Below are 13,691 nucleotides of genomic sequence, written 5' to 3' on the forward strand. Positions count from 1 at the left end.
ACCAGGTGTTGCTTTAGGACTTTAAAAAAACATTACGCAGCAAATTCAGCTCAGCTATGTTTGGTTGTCAGAAAAAAAACAATAGTTTGCTACTTCGGTTTGGGTGATATGGAGAAAGTATAATAGCACAATATGTTTGACAAAATACTTTGATATCGATATTGTGATGATGCAAGTGCTTACTCAAAGTATTTACACAATCAGATAATCATCAGTAATGTGGATAAAAAAGCAAATGATGGAACAGCTCAGTCTGGTAAGTTCATAAAAAAAGACATCCCTGCCCTGTAATGCAGCTTTTAAAACCTGGAAACCAACATCAAAATCTAAGACGATATCTAATAGATATTATATATATATATATATATATATATATATATATATATATATATCACGATATTAATTTAATATCGATATATTACACAACCATATATGCTACTTTACATCGTTTACCGCCATCACAAAGCAAATAACTAACTGTATCTGTACAATTACAAACTGCAGTTGCCTTTATCAAATATAATATGATGAAATATGTTGAGAAACTAGATCCATATTTAATTTGATTGTTCTTTCAGTTTAACTGCAGTTGCTTCGGAGAGAAAAGGGAGGAGAAGAAGCTAAAAGACAAAATCTAAATGAACCGGTGCAGCACATTAAAATCAAACGTTCTCACCAGCTTTTTTATAGTAAATATCATTTTGCCAATAGTTTTTCAAATTTCGAGACAGTTTTTTCCCCGAGTCCTCAGTTCAAAGGCGAGTGATTGGTTCCAGGCTCACATATTCAAGAGATGAAAGTGGAGGTGGCTCTCTGTATCAAAATGCCTTGGTAAACACGGAAAGGTCATGGAATAGATTCTTCACTTTGAAATGTCACCTGATTACTTTATAACGGGCGGCATGAAGCTATTTGAAGGGCCTGTAAGGGAAAAAAGAAAAAACAGATGAGGGGTAAGAAATAGACTTGTGTGATCGTATTTTATTGGTACTTTATCAATAAAAGGCAGAGGCATATTCTGTTTTCAGTCTTTTAATATTTGAGAAAAATTCATATAATAAACTGGATACAATCAAATGCAAAACATTTGTGCTCTGCTGGTAGTTCACATTTACATGTCTGATGTAATTCATACAGGAAATACAAGTGATGTGTCTCTCATGTCGTACACTCCTTTCTAAATGCATCATTGAAATTCTGTTAGGCCGTGGTTCCTAACATGGGGGTCGGGAACCCCTTAAGATGATAAAAGGAATATATAAAAACTATGTATGTCTGTTAAACAAAAGCGTGTCGTTTCTGGCTTTTCATAATTTTTTCTTCTTAATTTAGTACTAGATACTTTCACATTGTTATGTCTCTAAAAAGCCTTAAAATTAAGTGATCTGAGAAAGATATTGATTAAACTGTTCATACTGTATGGCGATACTTAGTCTATGATCTGTCCCAATAGATTTGGATTCATTTAATGGGCTCATAAGTGTCGAAAGTTTCCATTCCAAAATGCTTTATTCTAAAAGTACAATATTGACTACCAATTTTTATATTTTGAATAGTTAGAATACATTGAGAAATACTGTCCCTTTTTATATTAATCCGTTATCCTCAGAATAATGTTGACGTCGTATCGCATTATATCCTTTTTAAGTTGATGATTCATTTTGGAATGAAAACCTACATTTGACACACTTGATTTTTAGATACGGTTTTTAATATTTTACAAATCAAATGGTTGTATAAAACAAATGATACATAACACTAGTATAACACACAAAAAAAGCCAATAAATCAACCAGGGTTAAAAGATTAGTGACCAAAACCAACATAGTGTTTCTGTTCATTAGTATTACTTACTCATCTGCAACATTAATGCAGTGCGGATCAGAGGCAGTGAATTGTTGTGTTGCAGAAAATAAAAACGTATTAAATATGAATGTAAGGCTGCTGTGCACATTCCCAGTTATCAAACAGTCACTCCTGCCCGGTTTACATTTACAGTTTCGACTTGGACTTTTGGTCATTGGCAATAAACACCTGAATGTAGCCGATTCCAGTGTGACGCTAGTGGGTTTGCTTCTATCAAAACAGCAAATGGCCGACGTCCCTTTGCTGAACCCGATAAAGGTAAAACACGTTTGTGTGAATATATTGCAAATGATCAGAGAAAGGTAATCCAGAAGTAGGTCCAGCTCGTGGAATGTTGTTTGTATGAGACATCATTTGTGTTATTAGTTTAGCAGAGATAAGATGTCACTTTCCCTCATGTTATATACATAAAATAATAAAACAGAAAAGGTAGAACCGGTAAAAGAATAATTGGTGAAAAAAACATCAGTATGCAATAAATCATTGTACATACAGGTATATGGTTTGTTGTATAATTTGTACAGAATACTGTACCATTAGCTACGATAAAAAAGGAAATTATTATTACTTTACATATTTGTATCACTTTACAGTGCCCTGGTTTATACTTTGGCATTTGATGCTGTAATCTGAATGACAGCAAAACACTATTTATTCAGTAGAGATGAAATCCTGATCATTAATGACACAATAAACATCCTTGATGTATCCAAAACATTCAGACCAACTTTGATCGGCTGGAGGCAAAAAGGATCAAAGAGTAGATTTGCTTCCAAAACATTTGTATCAAGTATGAATTTGAGGACATTCAGAAAATATCTTTGAAGTGAGAAAGAATCAAGAATGCTGTGATATAATCGATTTATAGTTGATGTGTGGAAGACCAATATGGAAGCAGTATTTTATGAAAGGTCGTATCAGCTCGCTGTTGTTAAAAAATGAAAACAAGCAAACAGTTATTATAATGAATATCTGCATGAACTGTTTTAAATGTCGTTTAATCCTTAACAATACTTTTTATACAGCAACAATTTGAAAGTTGGCAAATATGTAAGATTCGTCAAAACGGATCATGCAAGTTTTGGAACGCTTCCCTTCATTGAAAAGGTCGACAATAACCAGATGCCAGAAGCGGACCTAAAAGACTCATTACTGAAAATCAAATCTCTTTATCGTAGACTCAGTGAATTCTTTATATAATTTGAGAACAGATTTGGATTGAATTTATTTGAGCCCCGTAGATCTGAATTTTTTTTTTAGTATCACTCCATATTTCAGAAGAATATGCTACAAAGAATATATGAAAAGTAAAGCAGACAACTTTGAGATGAGTGCGAGTGTAAATGGAAAGGAACACCCTCTCATTGTCCAATGACTGTAGTGTGCAGATTCAGAAATCTGACCTCGACATTAAATGATCTGATGTGGTCTGATTAATAGTTTTGCATTGACGTAGTTTTAAAGGCCACGGTGACGCCATCATCTGAATATGTGGTTTCTCAGTATACGAGTGTTGGGTCCTTGGCTATTGCATCATTCTGTGGTTGTACGTAGTGTCATTACTGTCTGGGGTAACTGCCCATAGATTGTTTGACAGCTTCCTCCAACGACTTCCGGGTTACCAATAGCCGCACCACGTCCTCATTCTTCTTCGTTAGTCTTTTACGAGCCTGGTCGTGGGTCACCATGGTCATATCCCAGCCGTTCACCTGGGAGGAAGAAAAGGACTTTGTGTGAGATAAGCTAGAGCCATTTTCTCTCATTTAAAAGATGACCAACAGTGGGACAAGGTGAGCGTTGCTCCTGACGCACAGCTCCAATCTTCCTCTCTAGTGTACACATGGTGCCATCTTGTGTATCTACACCAAAGCTCAGTCTCACTGCACACCTGCATTATTTTGTCTCCCATCCTCAAGCCCGCCTCGTCTGCTGGTCCTCTCGGTGTTATCCTGGTCACATAGATGCCCTTTGAGAAACCCAAACAAATTATTTTATATGATCACATATGAATAACAGACATAAGGACCTAAAACCCCAAAACATTTATGAAAAGGGCACTTCAAAAATATGAAGTAATAACATGCATATACTGTAAAATAAACTTCTGACTGGATCGTAACCTTTGGATTATTCTCCTTTCAATGCTAAAAGTATTCATTAATTCTACTATTAATTCAATAACCACAAACTGGGGTTTAGTTTGGGACCATTTACATGGTTAATCTAGAAATGCGTGAAAAGTGCCCGCCGTAGCGCATTACTAAGCAACCAACACCTGCACAATGTTGATGATGAAGTTGTGGTCATGTAGCAGTAAGCCTCACCGACTAAACTAAACTAAGAAAGAACAAAGATAAATTAATTTTCAGCAGTGTAAATCCCTCACAGTAGCTTTATCGCTCTATTCGTTTGTGGAAAAGGTCTTCAGTTCGGCTGACCTTTCAAGGGGATGTTGTGAATCTATCGACAGAAAGAGTGAAGAAAGTACTGCGGAGGAGCTGATTGGTTCACTTGCTTATCTAGATTTGTCCCTCTTGGTGCGTCGCGGACGTGCCCCATAAACAAGCGCGTCGCATCGAATGGATGCGAGAGCCTTAAATTGACAAAACCATCAAAATGTGTGTCTAAGTAAATACTTAATATTATCAACATTGTGAAAGTAACAGTTCGGTTTATTTTTACTTCATTATCTCAATTCAAATCACTTTTTTCTGTAATCTAACTATTACAGACAAGCAAACCGATGATGATGATGATGAGATGGCACGTTTCGATTCATAACTTTGATGAGGGAAAATTCAGCTTGACACATGATACAAGCTGTAATGACTCAATGTCTTGAGAGAATACAAGAGTCTGATGCAGATTAATATTTATGATTATAGTAAAATAAGTGGCTTCTATTATCCAGCGCCAAAAAAAATAATAATTCCAGAACTAGCTTTGCCACTAACCGTCATTTGGATTGATCTGCCAATTTGTTTTGCTTATTTTTTTTGTCTATCAAATGTCTGATAGTTAGCAAACTGTCACAAATTGCTTCAACCAACAGTCCAAAGTTTTAGATAAAGGGGAAAGCAGCAAATACTCACTTGAACCAACATGTTTGGCATTTTTTGCACGTTTTGCTTGAATGACTTAAAACGCAAATTATATATATCATTTTTTTAAATATTATATCTATTTTGAAAGGTAAATTGAAGCACTTTGCAGAACAGAAGCTTTTTGTTCTTTTAAGTGTGTTAAATCAAAGTCTCAAGACTTAACGTATTATTAAGTGGCGTCGATGGGCGAAGAGCACCTGAAAAGGTCTGTGGGAATGTTACAATAATGATGTTAAACATGTATATAAGATCTAAAGGAAAGCTTGTAAGGTCATAAGGTCGAGCCCAATATGCCAACTTATTATTTCTTTGAAACAAGGCATCTGAGCCTGCCATCTGTGGGCACATTTCCACCCCTCCAGCTCACACTGTACAGAGTCTGTGTAAACCTGCAGTATTCCTTTCTCTGACATCAGTGAGGCGAGTCTGGTTTGTTCACACCTGAGGCTGCAAGTAATGTGTTCAAGCATGTCCCATATTTCTAGCTCTACCAGAGAGCTGCTTCATACCTCTGTGCTTCACACAGGTCAGATAAGGAAGAGAAGAAAAGTCAGGCACGAGGTTACACCATATTAAGCTTTGTGTTCCAAATAAGACTCGGAAATCTGGAGAAAATCTGAAAAGTCATACGGGTCACCTGAACCGCTGTTTTTCTGCCTGGTGTGAATTACAAAAGTACAACAGAAGTCATCATTTGTTTGTACTTAATGTTACCTCCCCTGTTGTATTTTTTTTTAACCCCTGACTATCAATAACAAATTATAATTCATTAAGAATTACAGGATTGTGTTTGCAATACTTAAAATAGAAATATATTTGACGTACATTTAACTTAATGAGACCAACATCAGTTTAACCTTTTACTGTCCAAGTTTGAATGATCTCTCAGATATCAGGAAATTCCTTGGTAAATAAAGAAATATGAATTTAGTCGCCATCACCCACTTAGCCAATTGCAGTACTTAAGCAGCTGAATGACACACGCAGACTTACCTTGTCAGTCTTGTCATCAGAGAAGGGGTTCTGTCCAGGGTCCTGGTCTATCCCTCCTCCGATGCTGAAGCCCAGGATCAGATTTTCTCCATGTCGCAACTTCTCGATCTGAATTCGTTGCTTAATTAGACAGAAAAAAAATTTCTGTCAAATCTCTCTTCTTAGGACATTACCCAGTAAATTTATAAACCCCTGACACACAAAACGCATTAAGTAACTAATTATATATATATATATATATATATATATATATATATATATATATATATATATATATATATATATATATATATATATATATATATATATATATATATATATATACACACACACACACACACACACACATACATAAAATTGCACAAGTTTTTCAAAAGAAACGTGTCGCTCCGAGTGGTCTCATGTGGAACCTGCAACATTAAATTAACCATTTGTGGTCATTTAACATGTAAACTCATTTAAATAAACAGATGATGCGTTGGTTTTCAGTTTAGAAAATGTTGTGCAAATGCAAATGAAAAGGAGGGAAATGACGGTATACAGCCAAGTTACCATCCAGTGAGGCACTGATGTATCCACCACAGGCACATTTCAACGCATGACACATGGTAGGATTCACAGGCTGTTCTCAAGTGATTGAAGTCCACACTGGAACAGAGACGTTAATAGTGCAGCCCTGCCCTTGACACTGACAAGCAGCTGCAGGCTCACGACCCACCAGATGGATGGGTGACTCCGACAGTAGCGCTCTTCACAACACTCCTCTACACAAAGACTGCCAGTGTGTGTGGCGATGAATAACCAGACATTCCCTGAGTGGTGTGGATGATAAAATTAAGTCTGGGGATGTCTGGAACTCTTTTAATACTGAGTCAAGTCAGTCAGGACTTGCCGGCACTTCAACACATTTTGCTCTCCCAGTAAAAAGAGGTTTATAAACCTGACTGGTAGACTGGTTATCATTCTGTCATCAAATAAAAGAAAACTATGTAATACTACTTGTTTCTATATTTGGACCCAGAGAAGGCGGTGTTTAATTAAATCCTATATTAGTATTAATCATTTGGAAATGTATATTAAACCCCAAAAAATGGGCATGCCAATATATTGGCTGATATAGCATATTGCACACACATCAGGTACATCAGGATTCGTGCACACAAATGTCAGCCAACAAAAAAACTGCATCGCAGAAATGGCTGAAGTATGTTTGAGATCAATTAACTTAAATACATATTTTTTCAACCAGGGAGCGCCCAGGAGTTTTTACATTTTCAACTATATTTCAACAACTATTTTTATCAAAATGCTTTAACTAAATGCAAGCGATAAAAAAATGCAACAGAAAATCTTTACGCCTTTGTGGATGAAAGTGTGCCATTTTATAAAATCATAGATTGTTGACTCAGTTTTTACTAGGGAGCAACACAATGCTGCTGCCATTTATTTGTCGAAGTATTTGCCAACTATACAGTTAAGCATCCATGATATACAAACGTCATGGTCCTTTATAGTGGATGCCTCACTGTAACAGTAAGGAAGTTGACCTGCGCGCGCCCCACCCCTCACATGCCATCATTGCAAACCGACTTGGAGTCTTACGTTTTGGCTTAACCTAAAAGCTCTGTTTGCAGTTGTGGCAATTCCTGCAGCATTTGAAGGCATCGCAAAGACACAATTCAATCCTAGTGCGCTTTATAGTCTGTAACTGTTCTATTTAGGTCAACAAAAGGGAACAAATATTCCTTGGAAGTCAACCGGAAGACGCAGTCACACTGATGGTGACGCCCATCTGTAAACTGTCTCGAGACAAAACGCATTTTGATGAAGTGTAACGTATGCAACGTTAAAGTTTCATGGCCTATCTTGAAGTAAGACTTTCATACTGCAACACATTTCTTTGAAAAGTGAGGAAAAACTAGCAAAAGAAAGTCCTAACCCTCCCTGTCAGCTCACTCTCTTTACCGTAAAGCTCGGTATACAGGTGCACCGCGGCTTTCAGGGCGGCTGATTTAAGCAAAGATGCGAGCAACGGTGAGCTTTGTTGTGTAGCTCAACAAAGAAAGTAACATTACGATTGATGTAACTTGTCTACATTATGACTACCGTTAGCTAACACTAGTTTCTTCAGAGTTTTGAACTGATGCGGTGTCGCGTTAACGTCGGACATCAGTCGAACAATAGAGACCCGCTGAATGGACACAGCCCTCCTCTAAAACTTACCACAACAGCAGTCAGCGGCTGTCCTGCGATGAAATTCGACATTGTTTCGCGATATATTGTTAGGCAACAAACGTAGAAACTTGCCACAAAGTCACAGTAAAGAAGTGTCGAGAGTGGGGCAACTTCCCAGATCACGACATGAGTAAAGGCAGGCTGATCCCTGGCTGGAGACCAACTGCTTCCCAGATAACGTCACCTGGCCCCCCCTCCAGCCAAGCAGAGTTGCGCGTTTTGTAGCACGGGGTAGCCAGGGAGGGCGGTGTTTAACAGTTGGCTGTTGCCCCCACTGACGCTGTAGAAATATGCGTTACGAATCCAACTCTCCATGGGATTGTTGCTCCCCCTCTCTCGTGTCCCGAGACAAGGTTTGTGTTTCCTTAAAAGGAACTGGCAACTAGTAACCTGCGTTGTGATTCTGCATGCATGGGCCAACCATCTAAGTGTAGATGATGCCTATGGAAATGTAGGTAAAACATAATTATTTGCCTCTAAAATGTTGTGAACTGTAAATATGACGAGCAAAGCAGAGAGTGAACCAAGTGAATTAAAGATTATTCAAGTTTTTAGTTACTTTATTTTAGTTACTTTATTTGCTAATAGTATACCAAAAGTTATTCTTTTGGTATACTATTGCTCATAAATATATTTATTTTGTAATGTTTACATGTTTTTAAAATACTAATAATATATTTCAAATATAGTTAAAACACAACAAGTGAGCCATCGGCATGTATATTAGCACATAGTCATATACTTAAATTGTAATAAGGATACTTTAAGTTGTTCCAATTTAGCACAAAGAAATGTACTAAATACACTTCAAGTTGTGCTTAAATACTATTTAAGCACAACTTAAATATATTAAGTACAAAATAAGTTGTTCCAAAATAGCACTCTTTAAGTATACTTATGATTAGTAGGGCTTCAAGTATACTCAAGTATGCTAAGATTACTTTTATTTTTTGCATATTAAAACAAAACAAATGTTCACACTATGAAACAACAGACGGAACAATGGTACTTTTGCATTGTAAAATCATGTACATCCGATGTGGTTTACTGCCACTAGATGGTAGTCTATATTGACACAAGTTGTTTCTAGATTAGTTTAGTATGAGAGCATTGACAACCTGTTCTATTGTTAAAAATATCCAAACTTGCAGAAACATTACTCAATAGTTAATCAAATTATTGAAAATAACAGATTTGACAGAGGTGATTTATTTTGGCAAAAACTATACACAACAGATATATTATAAATTTGTATGAATAAGAAATATTATTGATGCTTTATAATAACAACAAGATCTTACAAAGCCATTTGCTGTAAAAATGAAATGATTTTTGCCCCTTTCCGTGTCCAGAGACCATGTGAAAGAAAACTCACCCATTTGTTTCTGAAACCAGTCGAACAGTTTTCTGTATTCAAAGCAGCTGACAAACTCTCACTTCTGATTTACATGCCGTGCGTCAAACTTCCTCTTGCCCCTTCACAAATTACATTACCAAAGAGGCATTCATAACAATTAACCTGAATTCAAACGCCAGGGAAGAGGCTAGTGATCTGTTGCTCATGTAGAGCACATTGGCATTACTTCTCTTTATGTAACAATGTGCATCTGTTGTCTCTGTTGAATAAAATAGCACAAAAAAAGAAAGACGAAGCACTCAAAAGTCACTGGCACTAATGACAGTGCGGCGACGGCAGTTTAACCTTCATAATCCTTCCCTTATCCTTTGTAATAGTGCACTTGAAGACTGATACAAGCTCCTTTCTATTTAGCATGATGCTTTTGTCCTGCACCCACTCAGCGTTTGATCCATCTGGACATTATATTTCTAAGGGAGCAGTAGTGTATCAGAAGCCTGGAGCAAAAGGTGGAGGTGGCCGGTATTCATAAGGTAACTCTCCATTAGTCAGTCCCACATTAGTGCAGGTGTAGGAAAATGGTTGAGCATTGGAGGTCTGCTGCCCTGAGGTGAACTGGTACTCATTGCCAGCGTTTCCTCTCCTCTCATTCGTCTCCATGTTGATCTCTGCGTACTCCTGCAAATTGCTCTCCATGTTGCACTCCTGCAAATTGTTTCTCTTCTTTTGGAACTTCTTCCTGAAGTTCTTCAGGTTGGAGACGACTGACGACTTGGCCTCCTGGTTCCTTGCAGGCTGGATGTTGCCGCTGAGGGGTTGCTCGGTGGCTGTAGGTGTGGGGGGACTCTCAGAGAGGTTCTGCTTCAGAGGAGGAAGAAAGATCCGAGCAGGAATCTGAGGAGGCTGGTTGGACGGGGGGTTGTTGGCTGTGCATCTCTTTCTGGTCTCAAGCTGAAGATCATAAACGTGAAATGTACAACATAGATGTTTGTTAGAGAATTAAAATGGCACCGTACAATCTTAGGTATATCTTTAAAACATTAAGTAATCATGTCTAAATAAACAACCCAAAGTTTTTCAGAGTTAATCAGTCAAAACTTCAGCTTCATCAGGACTGCGTGGGGGTGTTTTGATCCGATTAGATTGACAGTGGCCCTGCAATGTACGAAAACAACCCCCACAACTGTCAACAGATTTTGTTTTAAAGTTTGCTTCAAATTTGATTTGTGCGCAAAAGTTAACAAAAGACATTTTCCTGCTGAGCCCACTTTAAATAAGTGGAAAACAACCCAAACTGTTTAAAGTTGGGGAGAAAACCATGTGTCCTTATGAGACCCCATTAAGAACAGGAAGCTTTCTTGAGAATAACATTGATCTGACAACATTTGGATATCTTTTATTTTCATAAAGGTGAAAGCACCAGGCAACTTAAAAAAAAAAGAAGAAAAAAAAAGACTTAGATCAGCATTACCACGGCTGGGAGAGGGAAGGGGACGCAAGGATGATCTTCTTCCAAATTAGGGTAAAGTTTGTCCAGAGCCAGGACTAAGGAGTTATTTGGTTGATAAGGAAGGGCGGGTGGGATTTCTTCTTGTGATGATGGGTGACCGATGGTGCTATACAAGGGGTTGGTTTGCAATACACTTGTGTTTGGGTGAGGATGTCTTTGGGGAAACAGCAACTCTGCATAGTCAGTTTCATAGTCCGAGATCTTCAATGAGATCAGAGAGAGACAGAGAGAGAGAAACAGAACATTAGTGGGTCTTTTCTGTTTACATGATGCACAGATGACTCAGTTTAACGTGAAATGCATACACTGCAAATGCCTAAAAGCAAATATGTGGTCACTGGGGTTTTACTGTAACTTCCCCCGTTAACTTAAATTCACACCACACATTAAGTTGAGCACAGTGACCTACAAATACACATCAATCATGTATGACACCTGTATTCATTCCTCACCTGTCCACAAGGGACAGTCAGCACCTCACTGAAAGGCTTGATGGGAGTCCGTTTGTGAAAGTCCACCATGTCCTGCAGACAGCGGTAACGCCTGATCTCCCCTAGTATGACGTAATGGCCGTCCTCTGATACATCGATCATGAAATGTCTGCAGCGGTCCTTGGCACTGAGGGTCAAAGAGATGGAGAGGTAGAGTCAAGAAGAGGGACCGGGGCAGGGCTTCGAACCACCGGACCAAATGTGCGAGTGTGAAATGTAAAACAAAGCTCACCGATAAGAGAGAGAGTAGCCAATCCTGCTCTCACCGACTCTGATGAGGAAGTAGCCCGGAGGCTTACACATTAGAAGGTTCTCTGCCACCCTGCACAGAATCATGGATGCAAATTGCCACGAAACAAAACTAGAAAAATGTACACAAACACGCATACATAAATCTATAAATGATAGCATGTGGACTGGAGCTGGACTCAGTAAGCGGTGACACTGCCTGGGAATTCATCGTCTTGAGATCTTTAGGAAACAGCTTAGCTTTCACAAAATGTTCTTACTATACGTAGACTTAAATACAGCAGGGCATTTCAGTCTCGTCAGTAAAGTAACAAACGGAGTACATAATGCTTTACAAGTTGTGAATGTGTTCAGTGGGTGTGGCGGAAAAGGAAATTGGTAAAAATATGCTCAAGTATTACAAAAGGTAACCATTCAAGATACTACTTAAAATAATAAATCTGATAAATCTGTGGCTCCTGTACATCATAAATAAGTGTAAAATCAATGTTTTATCCTTGTCCCTGTAGATAAAGATGCATGCTCTAGTTTTGCTTGTTGTGTAAATATTAAAGACAAAATCTCTCTTAGCATATATTAACTCATCAGCTTTGAGAATATTAGTGAAACTTTATCTTTATGTGGTTTCCAAGAACTTCCTGAAAAGTCATTTTTACTTCCTGAAAATGTGACTTTTTTTTCTTTGTTCTTAGTCCTACTTTTGTTGTGTTGATCCCTTGCTCTAGAAAGGAGGGGCATAAAACACCTTTTTAACCAGATATTAATATTATAAATGAATAACAACATGACACATACAGGACTATATACATGATTTCCCTCAAAAAGAATGCATGCTGCATGCCACTGATACCTTAAAGGTGCACAGGTTTTTAAAACATGGCTGTCTGCATTCCTCTGTCTGCCCTCCACAGTTACAAATGGCGGATAGTGATATACTTTGAAAACTTACTTCCTGGAAATGATCCCATGAAACCATTTTGGGATAATGCCGTTCCTGATCACCAACTGCAGCTGGGACTCTGTGAACCAGGTGATAGCATCATACTTTCCTTGTGACGACTGACTCTGCTCCAAACAGCTCATTATATCCTCTGTTGGGTGTGTTGGACAAAAACCTGCAAATGCATTATTTACAGCTCATTGAGTTCTTACATAAGAAACAGGTACATCAAGTACATAAAGTACATCCAATACAAACCCCATATAGATATATGAGCTGCATAAAGATCACTGCATTTAGGCTTATGTGCATTGTTAAACCTCACAATACTTTTTATATTTTCACCATCTTTTTTTACAATACAAAAGCTTTGAGGAAGTTGAACTACTCTCACAATTTGTACCAGTTTAACTTGAAAAACTGTTAAAATATTTAAGAAGCCAAAACCATTTTGATTAGATTTATTCAATGAATGAAAGGTGTAGTTTGAAAACTCAAAATGATTAAACAAAATGACACTGTATTTGCAAATAAAACTCAGAGATATCTACATTCAACATAGCTCACATCAAATGTTACTCACCTATACTCCGTCAGCTCCCTGATAAAAATGACACAGCAGATCTCACTCACCTGGCAACACTCGTCTGGGGGCGGAGGCAAAACTCACACGTTAGTGAGCAGCTGCTTACCAGTCACATTCAGAGAGAACACAACATGATGTAGCCAAATTAGATATCCTTCATATGGTCAGACAGTGTATTTGGATTACAGGAATGTAGCCTACATAGATAAGCATATCATAAAGCCACAGGTGTATGACATGAGGTTAAAGTGAAATGAAAAGTTTCAGTCCGGCTCTCGACAGCCGTTGCATAACCTTAGGTTTGCTCCAGTATCAGTTCAGAACACCGATTTGATTGGTTAAGTGGATCTATAAGTCTAG

General features: G+C 37.9%; 2 protein-coding genes across 2 annotated transcripts; both read right to left on the minus strand.

Moving 5' to 3' along the window:
• Positions 1-1,016: 1,016 nt before the first annotated feature.
• Positions 1,017-8,310, minus strand: tax1bp3 (Tax1 (human T-cell leukemia virus type I) binding protein 3). The gene is made up of 4 exons (XM_079221218.1): positions 8,187-8,310; positions 5,964-6,083; positions 3,755-3,832; positions 1,017-3,575 (listed from the first exon to the last, which is right to left on the minus strand). The coding sequence occupies exons 1-4, from the start codon at positions 8,226-8,228 to the stop codon at positions 3,426-3,428; spliced, it is 390 nt and encodes a 129-aa protein (XP_079077344.1). The 5' UTR covers positions 8,229-8,310; the 3' UTR covers positions 1,017-3,425.
• A 1,734-nt stretch (positions 8,311-10,044) lies between these two features.
• Positions 10,045-12,888, minus strand: hsh2d (hematopoietic SH2 domain containing; the record flags this gene model as incomplete). Its single annotated transcript, XM_079220788.1, has 5 exons — positions 10,045-10,506; positions 11,027-11,266; positions 11,518-11,683; positions 11,789-11,878; positions 12,755-12,888. The coding sequence occupies 5 exons, from the start codon at positions 12,886-12,888 to the stop codon at positions 10,045-10,047; spliced, it is 1,092 nt and encodes a 363-aa protein (XP_079076914.1).
• Positions 12,889-13,691: the final 803 nt, after the last annotated feature.

The sequence above is a fragment of the Taurulus bubalis genome (genome assembly GCF_910589615.1).
Source record: "Taurulus bubalis genome assembly, chromosome: 7".
Classification (NCBI taxonomy): domain Eukaryota; kingdom Metazoa; phylum Chordata; class Actinopteri; order Perciformes; family Cottidae; genus Taurulus; species Taurulus bubalis.

Coding starts and splice junctions, on each gene's coding strand:
- tax1bp3 (XM_079221218.1), bottom strand. CDS start 8,228: ATGTCGAATTTCATCGCAGGACAGCCGCTGACTGCTGTTGTG. Junction 6,084..8,186: donor AGCCGCTGACTGCTGTTGTG/GTAAGTTTTAGA, acceptor TGTCTAATTAAG/CAACGAATTCAGATCGAGAA. Junction 3,833..5,963: donor CTGATGACAAGACTGACAAG/GTAAGTCTGCGT, acceptor GGTTTCTCAAAG/GGCATCTATGTGACCAGGAT.